Here is a 17,980-nt window from a genome sequence, read left to right as displayed (position 1 = left end):
GCAAATGGAGAATCAATCAGGAGTGCATCATCCTCTCCAGTCGTTCACCACGTGTCAGACTTGTACTCTGTTGTGCAGGTGCACGAGCTGGTCTAAAAAATGTGTGAAAGCACTACCAGAAATTGCTTCTGCCACTTACACTACTGTTGGAAGTGTAGAGCTGCGATGACTGAGTGCCTCACTGCTGACTTGGAGAAAACCTATCTTAAGGTTGTGTAAAAGAGTGTTTCGATACTCCAGCATTTGGGAGTCCCTTTCCAGGGCAGGATGTATATTGCAAAATTTACTCTTATAACGTGGATCTAATAGAGTGGCAACCCAGTAGTCAGCACTATTTTGAATCATAACTATACTGAGATCATGTTGCAAGAAGGCATTCATATGTCTGGCTCTTTCAAGAGATTCAAGCCAATGCTGTGTTGGTGGCTGGGTAATTCTGATGTTTGTTTCCTCAGTCCCCTCCCACCAAACACAGAGATGGGATGATTATCCTCTTCATGTTCTGACTGTTACTTGCCCATCACCTCTTCCTCTTCCATTTGTTCCTCGCCTTCACTAAAAGTTTTTCTGGTATCGCCAACCCCCCTTGATCGCAGTGAACCACCCTCCCTTCTCACCCTGAGATTCCTCTAGTGTATGACGTTAGTAACAGAAGACTCTGCACAAGCTCTGAATACAGCTGAATTTCACCACCACTAAAAGGACTACGTGGCTTATTGCAGAGTGTAACACTTTTGTGACAGAAAAAAATATTTTTTGGACTGTGGAAAGCAACAGAAAAAATCTTTTACTACTGTGAAAACAGCTGAAGTTCACCACCACTAATGTAGTAGCTGACGTATAGCAGAGTGTCAGAGATAGATGCTGGGAAAGGAAGTTGTTTCTGCGCTCTCTGGAGTCACGACAAACCATTAGTATGGATAAAAATGTAGGTTTATTGTCTACGCGTTTCAGAGTCCACTGACTCCTACCTCAGGACAACCATACATAACCAAGTTATACTAATGGTTTGTCGTGACTCCAGAGAGCGCAGAAACAACTTCCTTTCCCAGCATCTATATCTGACATAGCCATAGGACGCTGCAGCCTCTGGAGTCCAGGCTTTATAGGTGTTGTGTCCCACACAACCCCACTAGGTGAACAGTTTTTAATACTTTTATGTAACATTTATTAATTGGATAAGACCCTATTATGCTCTTGCATTTTTGCATAGTATAGCAGAGTGTATGACGTTTGGTATGAATTTTGGTGGACTCTGCCTAGCAAGACAAAAAAATCTATTTTTTTACTTTGAAAACAGCTGAGGTTCACCGCCACTAAGATAGTAGGTGGATTTTAGCAGACTGCATCACGTTTGCCACACAAAAAAATCTTTGGTGGACTGTGGCTAGCAACAGAAAAAAAATATTTGCTTTACTGTGCATAAAGCTGAAGTTCACCCACCAAAAAAATGCCAAACTGGGCTAACACAGCTCGCACTATCACGTTAGCAAATGAAAAAAAAAAAGTTTTTTTTCTGCTCTGCAGTGACATGCATAAAATGGGGCTGAGGGAACATGGCCGGTTTTCATATGGAGAGGACATGTGATTTCAGCAGCCAGTTGCAAAAGCCCTTGTGTCTAGGACACTGTGGATGCTTCCTGCGCTCTGATTGGCTAGCTGCACTTTCCTGACTTAAAGTTACCACCTACATGAAAAAAAAAAAAAAACAGCGCGCCGCTGATCTGACCTGTTCTGAGTTATCACCAGCTTCATCTACCACAGGTCATGGAAACCTCAAGGCATGCGGGACAAACCTCTGTATGTAACACTTCCTCCACTACTTCTGGCTCCTCCACCTCTTCTATGGCCTCCACCTGCACCCTCAACCTCTCCCTTAATGAGACACGCGTGCCAACAATGCAGAGAGAATCCCCCCTCACCTCGGTACTGGGCAGCCAGGGATCACCGCAATCAGGCAGTGTTTAAGTTAGTATACCTTGGAGATCGCAGTCACACAGCTCAAGAGTTGTGGACAGCTATCCAGACAGAGTTTGAGCAATTACTGTCTCCACTGAACCTGGAGCAAGAGAAGGATGTGTGCGATAACTGTGCGAACCTGGTTGTGGCCCTATGTGGGGGCAACCTCACACATGTGCCTTGCATTGCTCACGTCCTCGACCTGGTGGTACAGCAATTTCTCTACCACTATTCCTGCCTGGATTCACTGCTGTACAAAGCATGGTTGCTGTGTGCTCACTTCCTCCGTTCACACCCCACGGGTCATTGACTTGCATCACTACAGAGGTCTTTCGGCCTACCGGTTGATATGCAATGTGCCGAAATGGAGGAATTTCACTCTGCACATGTTGCAGCAACTGTGGCAGCAGCAACAAGCCCTGGTGCAGTATGTCATTTTACATAGCCCGAGCCAACTCAGTATGAACGTGGTGCAAATCACTCTTATGGAGTAGGCACAGTTTAAGGACCACTGCACCCTTCTTTCAAAATGGCTACTAAGATGGTTAGCGCTGATGATGCCATCATTAGCATCACTATTTCGGACATCTACACGCTGGAGCACACTTTGAATAATCTGTGAGAGGAGGTGGTGATCCCAGAGAAATAGAAGGAAGCAGAGGAGGATGCAGAAGGAATAACAATATCTCTAAGTTCCGGACTGTTGTCACACAGGCGGGTGCTGAGGGAGGATGGATTACTGCGATCGATGGGGGCTCATGTTACCAGAAAAACTGTTAGTGAAGGTGCAGGAGCCGAGGAAGAAATAGAGGAGGACGAGTTGGAAGAGGTTACAGGCACAAAACAGTCAAGAGATAAACAGTATAATGATTGCTTCTCTGTTGTCTGTGGTTAGCGGGAGGGGATGGAGGAAGCAAGCTTGAGTGTTACTCCGCCACCAACACACCATGGACTTGGACCTCATGGAAGCGCCCAACACATGAGTGCCTTCTTGTTGCACTATCTGCAACATGATGCCCGTATTGTTAGGATTAGAAATAGTGCTGACTACTGGGTTGCCACTCTGTTATATCCACGGCACAAGAGTAAATTTTGCCAGATCCTTCCTCCCTGGAAAGGGACGCACGCATGCTGGAGTATCGAAACGCGCATTTAGACAATCGAAACACACTTTTACACAACCTTAAGAGGTTTTCCCAAGACAGCAGTAAGGCACAGTGTGCATCACAGCTCTAAACATCCAACCTCAGTAACATCGAATCGTCAACGTAAAAACATTAGCAGCAGCAACAGTGTAAGTGGCAGAAGTACTGTATCTCAAGCTCAATATCGATGCCATCAGGGGGGTTTGGACCCTTTTGCATTTTACGCTTCAAAAATGGATGAGTGGCCTGAGCTTGCCGGTGACGTCTTGGAGGTTTTATCATGACCAGTATCCAGAGTTCTCTCAGAACGAGTCTTCAGCGCTGCTGGTGGTGTCCTGATGGATAAGAGCAGCAGACTGCCCCCTGAAAGTGTAGACTGCCTAACTTTCATCAAGATGAACAAGTCATGAATCTCTAATGACTTTTGCACTCCAGTCGCAGACTGTGCAGACTAGGCGATGGTGTAGTTTTTAGTGTGCTGCATTGATCTTGCGTTATTGCAGTCTGACACCTGTTGTGGCTTCTGTGCATGTTGTTGCTGTTGCTGCTGCTGCTGATGTTACTAACAATTTTTTGAAATGTGGAGACTCTAAGCTTGGTCTCCATATGGTGGTTTTGCCTGTAGGGAAAGGGGTGTCAGAGCCCCATTATACTATTTGTACGCTGGGGAAAATTATTTTAGTGGTGTCTGTCTGCCCATAATATTTGGAAATGTTTGGACTCCAAGTTGGGTCTCCTTCATGTGTGTTGCGTGTAGCAGTAGGCAGGGGCTGGCTGGCAAATTTTAGCCTGGGGGGCAAGCAGTGGCCCATGAGTAGCGGCCCATCCTTAATATGTTTATTTCCAGCTGCATCATAAGCCTATATTCACATTACTGTATTGTTTGTCTAAGCGCTGCTCATGAAAAAAACTTACTGCACTTGGCCCAGTTCAGATGACCTTTTGTAGTGGTCAGACGTAGTACATCTTATGCTTATGTCTGACCATTTTTAAATCGGATATACCTTTTTAGAGGAGCATTAAAGCAAGGTACACTGTGCTGCACTCCTAAAAAAACATATCACCAAAGTATAGGTGGTCACTGGTCACACATAAGCACAGGTCTGCTAGATAGATACCTATGAATTAATAGTTTGTGTATGTTTTCACATACTTGATCAAGCAAATCATCAATGTAAACTTCCACTCCACATGATAGTATATGATGTAGCAGTCACTAATTATCCTGTGTGCACCATCTGATGTCCGTGCACATAGTATACATAGTATACCACATACAGTACAATATACAGGTGCATCTCACTAAATTAGAATATCATCAAAAAGTTCATTTATTTCAGTTTTTCAATACAAAAAGTGAATCTCCTATATTATATAGAGTCATTACACACAGAGGGATCTATTATATAGAGTCATTACACACAGAGGGATTATTATATAGAGTCATTACACAGAACGATTTATTATATAGAGTCATTACACACAGAGGGGTCTATTATATAGAGTCATTACACACAGAGGGATCTATTATATAGAGTCATTACACACAAAGGGATCTATTATATAGAGTCATTACACACAGAGCGATCTATTATATAGAGTCATTACACGCAGAGGGATCTATTATATAGAGTCATTACACACAGAGGGATCTATTATATAGAGTCATTACACAGAACGATTTATTATATAGAGTCATTACACACAGAGGTATCTATTATATAGAGTCATTACACACAGAGGGATCTATTATATAGTCATTACACACAGAGCGATCTATTATATAGAGTCATTACACACAGAGGGATCTATTATATAGAGTCATTACACACAGAGGGATCTACTATATAGAGTCATTACACACAGAGGGATCTATTATATAGAGTCATTACACACAGAAGGATCTACTATATAGAGTCATTACACACAGAGCGATCTATTATATAGAGTCATTACACACAGAGGGATCTATTATATAGAGTCATTACACACAGAGTGATCTATTATATAGGGTCACAACACACACAGGGATCTATTATATAGAGTCATTACACACAGAGGGATCTATTATATAGAGTCATTACACACAGAGGGATCTATTATATAGAGTCATTACACACAGAGCGATTTATTATATAGAGTCATTACACACAGAGGGATCCAGATGAGCCGACAATGAACTCAGCTCACCTCCTGGACGTCCGTCACTGACAGCGTGGGAAACTTCTACTGCGCATGCGGGGAGCAGGAGAATTTTCCCACGCTGTCAGTGACGTGCATGAGGTGAGCCGAGTTCATTGGACATGACCTCGGCTCATCTTTATGCCGTCACAGCGAGACACTGAGGAGCACAAGCATGCCTGCGCTTCTCAGTGTCTGCGGGATGACAGGCTGGATGGCAGCGTTCTGCTGCGGTCCAGCCTGTCATCTCGATGTAGCAGAGCTGGACCGGTCCTGGGAACCATGGAAAGGTAAGGATGAGGTTGCTTTATTATTTTACTTTTATTGCAGGAGATCGTTGGCTTCAGCTGGAATGGGCGTGATGGTAAGTATGGTTTAATTTAGAACAATAAAGAATTGTGTGTTTATTTCAATTAAAGGACTTTATTCTGGGTGTTGTGTTTTTTTTAATTACTTTACTAGAAATTCATGGTGGTCATGTCTAATATTGGCGTGACCCCATGAATTTCAGGCTTAGGGCCAGCTGATAATGCCAAGCTGGCCCTAACCCCTTTATTACCCAGTGAGCCACCGCACCAGGGCCCTGGATGAGTTGGGTACAGCACCAGAAGATGGCGCTTCTATGAACGCGCCATTTTCTGGGGTGGCTGCGGACTGCAATTTGCAGCGGGGGGGGCAGAAAGCTTGGGCCTCCCTGCGCTGCAGATTCCAGCCCCCAGCTGCCTAGTTGTACCTGGCTGGACACAAAAATAGGGCGAAGCCCCACGTCTTTTTTTTTTTAATTATTTCATGAAATAATTAAAAAAAAAAAGGGCTTCCCTATATTGTTGTGTCCGGCCAGGTACAAATAGTCAGCTGGTGGTTGGGGGCAGCCCGTTCCTGCCTGCTGTACCTGGCTGGACACAAATATAGGGCGAAGCCCACGTCAACATTTTTGGGAAAAATTTATTACAAAATTAATAATAATTTAGGGACTGCATCTTTATTAACTCCTCAATTGTCATTTAGTGTTAAAATAAAGGATTTTTTAAAAAGAAAATTGGCGTGGGATCCCCCATCATTATAGTCTCTAGCGGAGGTTAAGCAGACGGCTGGGGCAGATGTTTGAAGTCTGGGAAGGGGGTAATACCCAAGGAGCTTCCCAGGCTACTAATATCAGCCCCCAGCTGAATACCTAGCCTTTACTAGCTATTAGAATGAGGGACCCCCCCCAAAAAATGACGTGGGGTCCCCCCTATTTTAATATGTTTATGAGTGACAGTTTTCCTGCTATATACCTGCATGTCATAAGAATTTAAATTAAAAAAGGACCATGTTAAATTCAAATCTGTTTTTTTTTAATTTTTACCGGTGTTTGGTATGCGTTGGAAAAGGGGTAGTCTTATACGGTGAATATATCCTAAACTCTATATTTTAACAGGAAAGTAGGGGGGTCGTCTTATACGCCGGAATATACGGTACTCAGCAAACCCTGCCATACCGAGGAGAGCGACGAACAAACTGTTCCTCCTCAGAAACTCCTGAAGCTCCTCCCCCACTAAAGGTACCAAAATGTGGGTGATAACCGTATGCACCGAAGAACAGTGACCTGCCAGTGGATTCTTGACGATGATTATTAATGGCAAATTCTGCCAGCGGTAGGTAGGATGCCCAATCCTCCTGATTTTCGGAAACGAAACACCTGAGGTAGGTCTCCAAATTCTGATTCACACACTCGGTTTGTCCATTCGACTGGGGGTGGAAGGCAGAGGAAAAGGATAGCGGTCTTCCAGAACTTGGAAACAAACTGGGTCCCCCAATCTGACACGATCTCATTTATAAACACCAGAGCAAGTGTCTTGGCATTTGGAAGTGCAGTCAATGCAACAAAATGAACCATTTTACTGAACCTTTCTACTACCACCAAAACCACCATTTTGCCTGCAGAAACCGGTAGGTCAGTAATAAAATCCATGGACAAGTGTGTTCATGGCCTACTAGGGATAAGTAGCAGAAGAAGAGTACTAGACGGACGGGTATGCAAAACCTTAGAACGGCCGCAAATACTACAAGCAGCTACGTGTTTAATTACATCCCGATGCAACCCCAACCACCAAAAACAACGAGAGAGGAAGTCCACGGTTGCCTTACGACCAGGATGCCCTGCAAGCACAGAGTTATGATATTCCTTAATTACTTTGCGGCACAGATTAGATGGTACAAATAACTTTCCTGAAGGGCAGGAGACAACACTTCAACACCTCACCCTCCAGTTCAGGAGAAAGTGCCGAAATGACTACCCCTTTCTGGTAGGGGGCAGGGTTCTCATGGTCACCACCACAAGGGAAGCTCCGGACAAAGCATCAACCTTGACATTTTTGACCCCTGACGAAAAGTGGCAACAAAATTGAACCTAGTAAAAACAGGGACCATTTGGCTGGTTGAGACATTTAGCTGACTGGAGATATAACAGGTTCTTACTGTTCAGTAATAACAGTAATACGATGGACAGCCCCCTCCAACAAATGTCGCCATTCCTCGAATTCCAATTTGATTGACAAAAGTTCGCTATTACCCACGTCATAATTTCACTCAGCTGAAGACAATTTTTTAGAAAAGAAGGCGCATGGACACCATTTACCAGGGGACAAACCCTGAGACAACACAGCCCCAACCCCGACATCCGATGCATCAACCTTCATAATAAAGGGTTGAGAAACATCAGGTTGACTGAGTATAGGTGCAGTGGCAAAATGATTTTTTAAGGAAGAAAAAGCCTGGAGGGAAGCATCCAACCATTTGGAAAAATCAGACACCTTCTTAGTCCTGTCAGTAAGGGGTTTCACTATAACAGAGTAATTTTGGATGAATTTCTGGTAAAAATTAGTAAAGCCCAGAAAACGTTTGTGACGACACAGAGTAAAATCTTAATAAGCCAGACTGTCAGGAACTCCACAGGGACGACACCGGGGAGATCACGCAATATCTTGCCGTTGCCGTCACGCTGTCAGTATTTCGTCCAGAATCGCGAGCACACGATCCAGACTACTCGCCACATGGGTACCGGCAAGCAACCAGTGAACGTATGGCGTCACACCTCTGGGTTCCAAAGCATGGAATACGTGTTTATGCCCTCCATACGGTCATTGTCAGCTACACGATAGCCCAATTATTTTTATTCTCTGCCACTACCGTTTGAAATATAATACAGGCCTGGCCGGACGCCTGCATTTTGGTAGCGTATATGGCTTCAGGGAAGGGAACGATTACAGGACAAAAGAAACAGAACTATTAAATTTTATATTTAATCCAAAAGAGAGGCAGTGTTTGAGAAAAATATATACAAAAATGTTACAAAGGAGACATTAAAATACATAAGCTCTATAAAGATCGCTGCGACAATTCCATATAGGTGGGTGGTGGAGGGGCTCCCCAGTTTGATTTGAGCGTAATCGAACACGACCCATTGCTTATAATGCTTATACCCCCCTGGCAATGAGTGCTCCCTTATTGTCCATGGGTTCTCTTATACCTAAGGGGAGATCTGTCCACACGCCCCTTGTGGTGACATCATGCGGGCCGGTCTCCAACCTGTACATTTTTATTAAAAATGCTAACTTCTGCAATAACTCATCGCTCGTTAATCACAGAAGCTTGCAAATTATGCCATTTTTTCCTTTATGATTTTACCTTCATTTAGAGACCACACATCGCATACCTGCAGTCTGCTATTCTGATGTTTTTTGCGCTACAGCTCCCTGATTCTGCTTACAGCCATGGAAAACTATGAATACATTTCTGGGCTGATTCTGCCACAAAAATATAGGTCCCATTATTGCCGGACGTATGGAACTCACAATATTTCATATTTCATATCGGAGTCGGTGTGTCTATAGATTTCTTCTTTGAAGCTCGGGAAGCAAGCTCCAACAGTTACACGAGCATTATTGCAACCCTGCCACTAATTCCCCCTTCTGTCTTTCAGGGACAAGAGGCTCGCATTCTAAGTAGCTTGTAACACTTCTTGGCTGACAGCAATTGGTTTAAGGCCTTACTCATGACTGTATTAATTAGGGCTTTGTGCTGAGGTTTTTATGTAGACAGCTTGGTACTGACAAAAGGGATAAATGGTGTAGCATCGGCGTCACTGCCCCGTACTAGGCAGAAATGCCGTCCCTCTCACCTCCCCGCTCCTGGCGCGGCGTCCTCCAGCGCTTCTCTCCCCGCTGCTTCCGGCACGCGCTCCTTCCCCGGCAGTGTGCTTAGGGCGCGCGCGCTCCCCCTCTCTTAAAGGGACCGCGCGCGCCGTCCTAAGGAGTCCCCATCCAATTGCCGGAGGACCTCCCATAAATAAGGCACCTCCTCCAAAATGGAGGTGCCCGAGCAATGTTGTTGCAAAGCCTTCACTCTGCTTCAGCCCTCAGGTCCCGTTACCAGTTACCTGCCAGTCACCTGCCAGATTCCTGCTTGTTACCTGCCAGTCACCTGCCAGATTCCTGCTTGTTACCTGCCTGCTATCCGCTTACCTGCTTGCAAGCCTGCGGTCCGACGGTCTGCCTTCCGACACCTGTCAGTCTGTCTATGGACCAGCCTGCCCGCTCACCTGGGAGCGCTCACCTACTACCTGTCTGCTAGCCTACCTAGAGGCTCCGCCGTCACGTGCTGTGACCACCTGCCTGTCCAGAGACTCTTGCCCGCGCACCTGGGAGCGCTCACCTGCTACCTGCCTGCTAGCCTACCTGGAGGCTCTGCCGTCACTTGCCGTGACCTCCTGCCCTTCTACCCAGTGACTGTCCCCGTCACTAGCCGTGACTACCTGCCCGCCTTCCCTGGGAGCCACCCGCTTCCTTACAAGGACTGCCCCCTTGTATAGTTGCTCAGAGGTTCCACCTCCCAGACCCGTTACAAATGGTCAATATCCATGTCAGGGAAATGTGGAAGAATATTTTCCTGACATCAATATCTCCCTGACACAGACATTTAGATTTGTTAAGCCAAGAGAAGTACACTATTGTGTTTAAACTGACTTGTAAATATACAGTACAGACCAAAAGTTTGGACACACCTTCTCATTTAAAGATTTTTCTGTATTTTCATGACTATGAAAATTGTACTTTTACACTGAAGGCATCAAAACTATGAATTAACACATGTGGAATTATATACTTAACAAAAAAGTATGAAACAACTGAAAATATGTCTTATATTCTAGATTCTTCAAAGTAGCCACCTTTGGCTTTGATGACTGCTTTGCACACTCTTGACATTCTCTTGATGAGCTTCAAGAGGTAGTCACCGGAAATGGTTTTCACTTCACAAGTGTGCCCTGTCAGGTTTAATAAGTGGGATTTCTTGCCTTATAAATGGGGTTGGGACCATCAGTTGTGTTGTGCAGAAGTCTGGTGGATACACAGCTGATAGTCCTACTGTATAGACTGTCAGAATTTGTATTATGTCAAGAAAAAAGCAGCTAAGTAAAGAAAAATGAGTGGCCATCATTACTTTAAGAAATGAAGGTCAGTCAGTCAGAAAAATTGGGCAAACTTTGAAAGTGTCCCCAAGTGCAGTTGCAAAAACCATCAAGCGCTACAAAGAAACTGGCTCACATGAGGACCGCCCCAGGAAAGGAAGACCAAGAGTCACCTCTGCTTCTGAGGATAAGTTTATCCGAGTCACCAGCCTCAGAAATTGCAGGTTAACAGCAGCTCAGATTAGAGACCAGGTCGATGCAACACAGAGTTCTAGCAGCAGACACATCTCTACAACAACTGTTAAGAGGAGACTTTGTGCAGCAGGCAAAATAGATGCTAGGAAACCACTGCTAAGATCAGGCAACAAGCAGAAGAGACTTGTTTGGGCTAAAGAACATTAGGAATGGATATTAGACCAGTGGAAATCTGTGCTTTGGTCTGATGAGTCCAAATTTGAGATCTTTGCTTTCAACCACCGTGTCTTTGTGCGACGCAGAAAAGGTGAACGGATGGACTCTACATGCCTGGTTCCCACCGTGAAGCATGGAGGAGGAGGTGTGATGGTGTGGGGGTGCTTTGCTGGTGACACTGTTGGGGATTTACTCAAATTTGAAGGCATACTGAACCAGCATGGCTACCACAGCATCTTGCAGCGGCATGCTATTTCATCCAGTTTGCGTTTAGTTGGACCATCATTTATTTTTCAACAGGACAATGACCCCAAACACACCTCCCGGCTGTGTAAGGGCTATTTGACCAAGAAGGAGAGTGATGGGGTGCTACGCCAGATGACCTGGCCTCCACAGTCACCAGACCTGAACCCAATGGAGATGGTTTGGGGTGAGCTGGACCGCAGAGTGAAGGCAAAAGGGCCAACAAGTGCTAAGCATCTCTGGGAACTCCTTCAAGATTGTTGGAAGACCATTTCCGGTGACTACCTCTTGAAGCTCATCAAGAGAATGTCAAGAGTGTGCAAAGTAGTCATCAAAGCAAAAGGTGGCTACTTTGCAGAACCTAGAATATAAGATATATTTTCAGTTGTTTCACACTTTTTTGTTAAGTATATAATTCCACATGTGTTAATTCATAGTTTTGATGCCTTCAGTGTGAATGTACAATTTTCATAGTCATGAAAATACAGAAAAATCTTTAAATGTGAAGGTGTGTCCAAACTTTTGGTCTGTACTGTATATCTAACTGTCCCTCACACAGCAGCACCTCTCACTACACTGTTTGATCCGTAGTGACTGTGACGAGCATGGCGGTGCCAGGTCTTATATAGACCCGATGACTCTATGCAGCCAGCCAATCACTGTAATGCACACAACCAACATGGCTACGGATTTACAGTGGGTGGCAAGCAATCCCTGTGACTAGCCCAGGGGGATGGGGATGACTCAGTACCCGGGCATTTGCCTGGCCTTGGGGATGTCGCGGTGGTCGGCTCCCGGGCCCGTACCCTGTGGTCAGATTTTAAAAGGAGATAGTTTGTTAATTTTATGGAAGTTCGTGACGCCACCTGTGGTTTCTGGTGAGAATCACCAGCGCTGCGGCAGTCCACTGAGGCCGGTGATAAGGCAGCTCGATGGTATAGCTCCCCACAGGTGGAGCTAGGCCTCAGGGCAGCGTACGGAGAGGGGGATGAAGGACAGGCGAGACCCAGCCGGGTCAGAGCAAGAACGGGGACGGACACGGTAGTCACTTCAGCACCTTTTACTGGTGGTAGTTCAGGCACATCCCGGAGCACTGTAGGGTGAAGGGTGCATATCAGGATCCTCCCCAATGAGCGGGTGTAGGGCCTCCTGTTTCTCGCCTCTCTGTAGTAAGTTACTGACCTACCTGGAGCTGGGCCTAACTTGGTTTCTGTTCTGCACCTGCTGACTTGGTGATTGGGCCTTCTGTTGGAGATCACTCTCCCTATTCTCTGGGGTCTCCGTGATTCCTGACCCTGGTACGTATCAGCTTTTGGTGATCCTGGGACATGTAGTTCGCCAGGGGTTCCGGTTGTTTTCTACTGGTCATGAAGATCCATGTAGACTTGGACCCGGTGTCCGGTATATCCTTCAGGGTGAGCTGGTTAAGCTCCTCTGCCCCCTATGTTACTCACTTTCCACTCGCCTTCGGCCCCAATGTCACACTGACTCTGTGTACAGGAGGTCAGGGGCCTAAACTGACCCTAAGCTGGGGCCCTGACTAATCCCTCTACCTGGAGGTACTGTTAAAGGTACAGAGGTCCAGGCCGCCAGCGTAACCCCTACCTCCTGAGGATCCCTGCACCTCAGTAATCTAGTCCTGAGAAGGACCCCGATCACAACAATAGGGGACAGGAAATAATATGCCAACACTCAGTACTTAGACGAACGAGACAGTACAAGGGTCAAACCAAAAACCACCTTGCATACAAAAACTACACCACAACTACAGAGGGAACACCAACGGGAAAGGAGATAAATGATAAAGCGAGGAAGGGAAAAACCACACCAAATACATTTAGCTCCGAACTCCAAAATACCACGATCCGCTCTGTTTGTCTGTATGAAATGCTTTCACCAACACTTCCTTAACAGACCGGCAGGCATATGAAGGAGTCCCACTACTGCAGCATTGATTGCAGCTGGGCGAGGCTGGACCTCGTCTAGCACAGAGAGAGAGAGTTAACTCCCTCACTGCCGAAAAACACAAAACACCAAAAACTCAGCTGCGAGAAGTCAGGCTGTATAGTCGCGACGATCTTCGTGGCGACACACCCGTGACAGTACCCCCCCTTCTAGGAGGGGCCTCCGGACCCTCAGGGCTAGGTTTATCCGGGTGAGTCGTATGGAAGGCCCGAACTAATCGGTCTGCGTTAATATCCGACGCAGGAACCCACATCCTCTCCTCAGGACCATACCCCTTCCAATGAGCCAGGTACTGAAGGGACCGGCGATTAAAGCGTGAATCGATGACCTTCGATACCTGGAACTCCAAGTTACCATTGACCACCACTGGAGGGGGAGGTAAAGGTGACGGTATCACCGGCGCCACATACCTCTTAAGCAACGATCTGTGGAACACGTTGTGAATTTTAAACGTAGGGGGAAGGTCAAGACGGAATGCCACCGGATTAATTATAGAACTACACCACAACTACAGAGGGAACACCAACGGGAAAGGAGATAAATGATAAAGCGAGGAAGGGAAAAACCACACAAAATACACTTAGCTCAGAACTCCAAAATACCACGATCCGCTCTGTTTGTCTGTATGAAATGCTTTCACCAACACTTCCTTAACAGACCGGCAGGCATATGAAGGAGTCCCACTACTGCAGCATTGATTGCAGCTGGGCGAGGCTGGACCTCGTCTAGCACAGAGAGAGAGAGTTAACTCCCTCACTGCCGAAAAACACAAAACACCAAAAACTCAGCTGCGAGAAGTCAGGCTGTATAGTCGCGACGATCTTCGTGGCGGCACACCCGTGACACCCGCTCGGGCCCTCACTAGGCTACACACACTGCAGCCGGGACGCTGCTCTTCTTCGCCGCTCTCAGAGTGTCGGCACACTCCTAGCTCTCTATCCTGAGCTCTGTGAGTTCTAGTCTGGACTCACTCTACAGACTATACTGAACTCTTTCTGCAGGAACTGCTAGGCTCTGGCTCGACTGCACTGACTCCTGTGTCTGAGCAGGAACTGCTGAATCACTGAGCTGCCTAGCTCCACCTTCCCTATTTATATCCCTATCGGGCTCCCTCTGGTGGTCTGAGGTGGAAGGTGGAGGAGTGTGTATGCTGTGGGGGCCTCTTGTGGAGAAATCCAGTAATGCACCCCTCTAGAATCTGTGGTACCAAGCGCAGCTGGGCGCCACACCTGCATGTTCATTGGCTCTCTAAAGAGCGACAAACATGCCGGGCAGGGATCCGAGCAGTTGTTAGCATGCTCGCTCATCACTAGTTACTAACAATTTTTTGAAATGTGGAGACTCCGAGTTGGGTCTCTATATGGTAGTTTGCCTGTAGGGGAAGGGGTGTCAGAGCCCCATTATACTATTTGTACACTGTGGAAATTGATTTCACTTTAGTGGTGTTTGTCTTCCCATAATTTTTGGAAATGTTTTGACTCCAAGTTGGGCCTCTTTCATGTGTGTTGCTCTGGCAGTAGGGCTCACAGACCGTCAGGTTTGCACTTACTTTCAGTCAACTACCTGTGCTACTATCCTTACATTTTACATAGTAGTGTACGAAGCTGATTTTTCTACCACCTGAGTGCGGCTTAGCAGAAAAGCAGCTTTTGCTGCTGCATGTGGTATCAGGGCTCCCAGCACAGGAGGTCTACACTGATCCCTCACCAGCATCTTAATTTGAACCTAAATTCAAAGCTATAAATTCTGGTCCAGACTTAATACCTCATGTATGGCCCATGGCTAATTGCTGCTGTACTATTCCAAAATATCTACTGTGGGTCAATTGATGCCACTTTTCCTGGTGTCTGCCCCTAATTTTTGGAATTGTTTGGACTTCAAGCTGGGTCTCCTTCATGAATGTTGCCTGAATTTTGCAGGGCTCTCAGAGCACCAGGCCTATACCTGTAACTCACCCACCAGTTACTGATCAATCTTTAAGCTAGAAATGCTGTCCCAGGCCCTGCCCCATTCATCCATGCTGCGCAATTATACTATTTGTACTCTGGGTCAATTGATGCTTCTTTTTCTGGTGTCTGCCCCTAATTTGAGCTGTTTTGGCAGCTTTTGGCACCCCCTGAAGGTGTTGTCTATGCGTTTGGTTTTGCCTCCCATTAAATTTAATGAGGTTTGGATATGTTCGACGAACTGTTCGGCGAACATCGGGAAATTTGCCGATCCGAACCAAACATTGAAAGATTCGCTCATCTCTACTCACTATCCCTTTCCTCCAGTCTTCTTTTACTTTAGTGACATCTCAGAATGCGGCACAGTTCACATTGGACCTTAGGTCTTTGTGTATGCACTCTCAGGCCCTATATGACTCACTGAGGGGAAACTGTCACTTTCCCTTCAACTTAGCCCCTCCCACTCTGGGCTAGTCCCAAGCATTAATGCTCACTATCCCTACTAATAAACTACACAAATTATCAATATTACAGTTCTAACACAAATCAAAATTCACATTATACATCACAGTTCACATTAGAGCACATAACATATTACTTGTTTCTTCAAGGGGGGGGGGGACGTGGGCAGTATGTCCATCCCCTTACACATGGATGGAGGGGGAGGAGGCTCCTGATGCACACAGAAGGAAGGGGAAGAACTTCCTACGGAGCATGAAGGGAAAGGGCGGAGCTTCCTACTGCACATGCTCACTCGCTCTTGTCTTATTAACATTGCAGGATAGGTTTCCTTAAGACCTCATTCACACATCAGTAGTTGTTCAGTATTTTGTATCAGTGTTTTTATACCAAAACAAGGAGTGGAACTTACAGAAAAAAAAGATAATTGAAAATTAACACTTGTCCTGTGTTTTGAAGACACTCTAGTTTATGGCATACAAATACTGATAAAATACTGATGTGTGAATAAAGCCTAAGTATAACAAGATAACGGCCACCTTCATTTTATATTCATAAGCAATTTCCTCCCTACACATAACCAGTGGGATTTGCTGAGTTAAAGCATTTATTACTGTAATTATAATGACTTTTCTTTTAGTGATCTCTCTCTTTCTCTTCTCTAGAAAACCCCCTTTGAGCGATATGTAGGAGCTACTCACCGATGCACATCGGGGACTGATCCCACTGATGACCATTCGGTCCCTTTACACACGTGATCTTCTCCTGTGACGGGCGATATCCAGCCTCACATTGCACTGTCAGAGAGTCACTCACATTATAAAACTCCTCCGTCGCCTGGATCATTCCTTCACCAGATGGACGCCGACACCAACCTGCAAAATAAGAAATCACCATGAATGGACTGAAAGCAATTATGTATCTGTGACCACAAGTCTACGTCCTGGTGGAGGCATCTTCAAATGAAGATCATGTACAAGAAGAACTTTATGCTCATATTCAGAGCAGGAAAAAACCTGATGACTGATTGAGATCTAGAACCTTCCATAAGACCCTGGATGGTAGCTTTCTTTTGCTTAATGAGTGCACGGAGCTCTTCAGCTACAGGGCGAAAGGAAGACACTGCCATGACCATTGGGGTGAGAAGATGATGTTGCTCTGAGCACTGGGGTAACAGGGAGGATACTGATGTGGGAAGGACACTACTGTAACCATTGGGGCGAGATGGGGTGGACATTGGAAGTGTTGGGGCAATAGACACAACTGTGACCACTAGCAGGGTTCACATGGAGATGTGTGAACTGTATCATACAAGTTTCTCAGCTTATCCCAGGCTGTCAGGGGATGACACGTTTTGTAGCATTAACAGTACTATGGAACCTTGATACTTGAACTTTCCTTTAGCCCAGCGATCCAGGAGCAATACTTTGTGGTGTCCTTCCAATCTGGATTGCACTAGGTCTCAGAGGACTTCCTGCCCCTTGTTTTCCTGTTCCACACTGCGTTCCGAGGAGGCTATAGCACTTGCTGGCTCTTCAGTCATGTGTCTGGTTGCATCACAGGAGACACGTCGTATTGACGTCAAGATCAGGAGACTATTGATGGTGTTATCCCGAAAGTCAATGGTGCAAAATTCTAAATCAGAACTAGAAGGAGCCATTTGGGACAGGGGTGGACGCTTTCTATTGGAGCCCATGATATAAGGTAGGAGATGACTTTGTGATCACGATGGTGGGCTAGCATTGGAAGCCATGAATAGATTGTTACCCTGCTCTGAATCTTCGGAGCAGTTTAACATTCCCAGCCCAGTAAATATCTGTTCGATGGGTGCACTTACTTATTTTAAAGGCATTTGCTGCCTGGTTACTATGGTAAACTAGTGCAGCCGTGATTTAGCGTTGTATAATACTTTGTAGGGTGTGCAAAAATCTAAGCTTAAAGTTAGGAAAGTGCTATTTACATCAAAAATTTAGTGGACTCATAAGAAACCCCTTTGTAAATCATGTACAAATAAAGTAAAGTAGTTCCATGTCTGAAAGCTCTCATCCTTCTTCAAATAGGCCCAGAACCAAAGAAGTGTCAGGTTCAGACTTAGAACAAATCCTCCTCAGAGGAAGAGAGGAATTCAGTCAATATGTCAATGGAAGAGGATAAAAATTATTATTTCCTTTCAGATGACACTGAGATCCTGCTTGGTGCCGTCCCCAATAATTTGAAGGTAG

At 45.7% G+C, this 17,980-nt stretch overlaps 1 protein-coding gene across 1 annotated transcript in view; it reads right to left on the bottom strand.

The window, feature by feature from the left end:
• Positions 1 to 17,980, bottom strand: part of LOC141272996 (receptor-type tyrosine-protein phosphatase T-like) — a 424,966-nt gene that overhangs the window by 369,718 nt on the left and 37,268 nt on the right. Inside the window, exon 2 of the mRNA XM_073684271.1 lies at positions 16,460 to 16,633. Coding sequence (XP_073540372.1) covers positions 16,460 to 16,633 — 174 coding nt within the window. The remainder of the gene's footprint in view (positions 1 to 16,459; positions 16,634 to 17,980) is intronic.

This window comes from Phyllobates terribilis, unplaced genomic scaffold, assembly GCF_046119375.1.
Source record: "Phyllobates terribilis strain yellow unplaced genomic scaffold, ASM4611937v1 Scaffold_1__5_contigs__length_1240528914, whole genome shotgun sequence".
Classification (NCBI taxonomy): domain Eukaryota; kingdom Metazoa; phylum Chordata; class Amphibia; order Anura; family Dendrobatidae; genus Phyllobates; species Phyllobates terribilis.
This window is presented reverse-complemented; position numbering and strand designations above follow the sequence as displayed.